Source organism: Corvus brachyrhynchos, unplaced genomic scaffold (assembly GCF_000691975.1).
Source record: "Corvus brachyrhynchos isolate BGI_N302 unplaced genomic scaffold, ASM69197v1 scaffold203, whole genome shotgun sequence".
Lineage (NCBI taxonomy): Eukaryota > Metazoa > Chordata > Aves > Passeriformes > Corvidae > Corvus > Corvus brachyrhynchos.
The window spans coordinates 50,414-53,776 of NW_008237408.1; the positions used below are offsets into that span (position 1 = coordinate 50,414).

The window sequence follows — 3,363 nt, forward strand, 5'->3', positions numbered from 1 at the left end:
ATTTTTCCCTGCTGACCACCCCCTGTGGCACCTCTCCTCATCCATCTCACTCTGTTACTTGCTCCCTACAGTGATGTAAACAAGGACAGATTTTCAGCCAGTTCCAGGACAACTTCACCCCAACTGCAGTCAAATCCTGCAGATTTAGATTGCCATAATGCAAATCTGGATAAGTGCACAGGAAAAGCAGATGTTCCCCACCATTTTAGTGCCCCAGGTATTATTTTCAGAGCTGTCCCATGGCTGAAGACTTCAAAAGAGAAGTCTTCCCTTAGGAAGGAGTTCCATTCATAAGCACTCTCTCCCTCAAAAGGATGTGAGTCCCAGGCCAGATCAGCAAAACCCTTCAGGGATGGGGGCTTCACCACTGCCCTGGACAGCTCTGTCAGGGACGGACAGAGCTTTCTATGAAGGAATTCCTAATATCCAATGTAAACCTCCCCTGGTGCATTTTGAGGTGATTCCTCTTGTCCTGTCATTTGTTACTTGGGAGAAGATCCCAACTCCCACCTGGCTGTCCCCTCCTGTCAGGGAGTTGTGCAGAGCCACAAGGTCCCCCCTGAGCCTCCTTTTCTCCAGGCTGAGCCCCTTTCCCAGCTCCCTCGGCAGCTCCTCAGAAGAGATCCTTAGACAAGGAGCAGAACTTCCACTGTGTGTAAGCACTTCTTTTGTGATCCATATAAAACATGTCTCTGACCCAGAATAACCTGGAAAAGGAGAACAAAAGAGAGTAAATAAAGTGCAGAGGCGTCAAGGCAGACTGAGATGGAACTTGAATTTCAAAGGTTTGGGTTTTTTGGGTTGTTTTGTTTTGTTTTGTTTTGTTTTGTTTTGTTTTTCTTCTGGGATAATTTCTGATCCTAATTTGAAGGGGGTTGTGATTGTATAAGCACTTGTGATCTGATAGTGAGGACATTCTGGAAAAGATGGAGAAGGATATTGAATGTAAGATTACTGGGCAATCACTCCTCTTCCACCAGGTCTTTAACACACCTGAGGTTTTGAATTTGTGCTTCACTTCCCATGGAAATAAAATTTTAAAAGGCAAACATTTCCAGTTCATCACTACAGAACAGAGCCATTTTTTGCAATTTAAAGAAAAAAATCATTGATAAAGCTGAGTTTCTGCTCCGGTCTGACAAATTACAACGACAGATCCTGTCTGAGAGCTGAGATGAATGTCTCAGCTAGGATCCCCTTGGATTCCGTGGGAACCCGAGCCAACCGAAGGGTTCCTATTACAGCCTTTGTTTCACCCCTGTCCCTGAAGAACCTGGAAATGGAGACACAAGCACCTCTCCTTCACGGCGGGACGGCGCCTGCAAATTTGCAGTGGAAAGCAAACAAAGAAATCAGGGAGGCAGAGAACAATGCCCATGACTGAGGGGGAGGTTTGTACTGCTCGTATCAAAACCGCTGGGTCAGAACAACATCAATAAATATCTTGTATAGAAAGAGACTGAAGCAAGTGACTGAGGGAGAACCTGAGCTGTCAGCTGCCACTTGCATGTCAGTTGATATTGTTCAAACTCTGTACGGACAAATCCTGAGGAAAACTCATGGATTTCACTTGTCCTGTGCTCTTTGTGCACCTGCAAAGCTGAAGGTGCTGCTGGTGACACCTGCAAACCCATAATCTGCACCTCAAGAATCATAGAATCGTGAAGGGTTTGGGATGGAAGGGTCCTGAAAAATCATCTCAGTTCCAACCCCCTGCCATGGACAGGGACACCTTCCACTAGACCAGAGGTTTTTTTTCTTTGCAGAACTTTCACAGAACAAAATACGACTATTTGGTATGTTTGTGGATGGAATGATCATTGTCCTTTATTTCTTTCTCTTGGGAACAACTGGTGCATCACAGGAGGATCATGCATCCTCTGTTGCCCAGAGAAGCTGTGGCTGCCCCTGAATCCCTGGAAGTGTCCAAGGCCAGGTTGGACAGGGCTTGGAGTACCCTGGGATAGTGGGAGGTGTCCCTGCCCATGTCAGGGTGTGGAACAGGATGATCTCTAGTGTCCCTTCCAACCCAAACTATTCTATGATTCCATGATGATCCTATGATATTCCAGCTGCCTTCTCTCCCACCAAACGATGGCCAATTTCCTCCAGGCAATCCATTACCAGCCACATTGATATTTCAAGTTAACAGCACTCTCTGGGTGGATCCATATTGATAAGGGGCCCTCCCAGCAGCCTTCCCAGTGGTCAGGCAGGGAGGCACAGCTATTTGTCCCCTTGCTTTTGTGCCCCCGAGCCATTGTTCAGGTTTAGCCGTGTGCAGCGGTCAGGCTGTACCCGCTGCCTTCCCCTGTCACCCCTGCCAAGGTTCCCTGGACATCCACAGCTATTCCCACTGCCCTATAAATGCCAGAGTGCTCCCTCCTCCCCTGCTCAAAGGTTCTGGCACTGTGGCCCTGTCTCCACGCTGCAGCTGAGACCTTCCACCATGAAGCTCTTCTCCTGCCTCATGGCTCTCCTACTTGCCCTCCTCCAGGCCGTTCCAGGTAAGGGGCAAGACCCACGCTGGGGTCTGCCTGTGTAGGAGGTAGAGCTCACTCATGTGGTAGTGCAGAACATTCCCCTCAGCTCCTTTCATTAGAGCAGTTCCCTATTTCTCAGACTAGAAGCAGGAGGAAAAAGTTAACCTACGGTGAGCAGGTGTCACACCAGAACCTCCCCACAGAAGCCTCTGCCAGGCGTTGGCTCCTTGTGACTCTTTGAAGCCTCTTTATGCCACTTTCTGGCCCTACTGGATGGTGGCACCATGGAAATCATCTGCCTCTTCTAACTCCAGGGTTAAAAATTGTCCCCTCTGTGTACAGTAAAAGAGAGCAGAGGTGTTTCCTGGTGTTGCTCAGGTTGAACTGCACCAGTGACTTCAGCTCCCTGGATATTCTGGTTCCCCTTCCTCAGCCCTTCTGCTGCATTGATTCATTTTCTGATTGTGTTTTTATCCTACCTATTCTTCATCCTTAATGAAAATCCTCACCTTGGAGAAAGGCTTCCAGAGAAAGAAGGAACTGGGCAAACTGCTTGTTCCTGTTAATTGACCCAGATCCTGCTTTTGGGGGCTTTTTTAAGTCATAATTTTATCTTCAGGGCATGTGATGACCATGCTGTCCCTTGCATGTCCCTGCAGCATTGCAGCCCCAGAACTTAGAAGCATCCAAGACTGGGCTGTCCTTTCCCATTATAGCATGAATGGCCAGGATATGTTCAGAAAATTCCATCAACCTCTATGTTTCACTCCAGTTGTACAAAAACGTTCCTTGCAGTGCTCCGACGCCCCATGAGTTCCTCAAAACTTTAGGGTTTTGGGGACATTTGTGTCAGATCCCTAACTGGGGTCTGTGGGGTTTC

The 3,363-nt window shown here is 48.0% G+C and overlaps 1 protein-coding gene across 1 annotated transcript in view; it reads left to right on the plus strand.

Annotated features, from left to right (window-relative positions):
- The first annotated feature begins 2,449 nt into the window (after positions 1 to 2,449).
- The window catches only part of LOC103613269 (gallinacin-11), a 2,309-nt gene continuing 1,395 nt past the window's right edge, over positions 2,450 to 3,363 (plus strand). The window contains exon 1 of the mRNA XM_008631023.1: positions 2,450 to 2,507. Coding sequence (XP_008629245.1) covers positions 2,450 to 2,507 — 58 coding nt within the window. The remainder of the gene's footprint in view (positions 2,508 to 3,363) is intronic.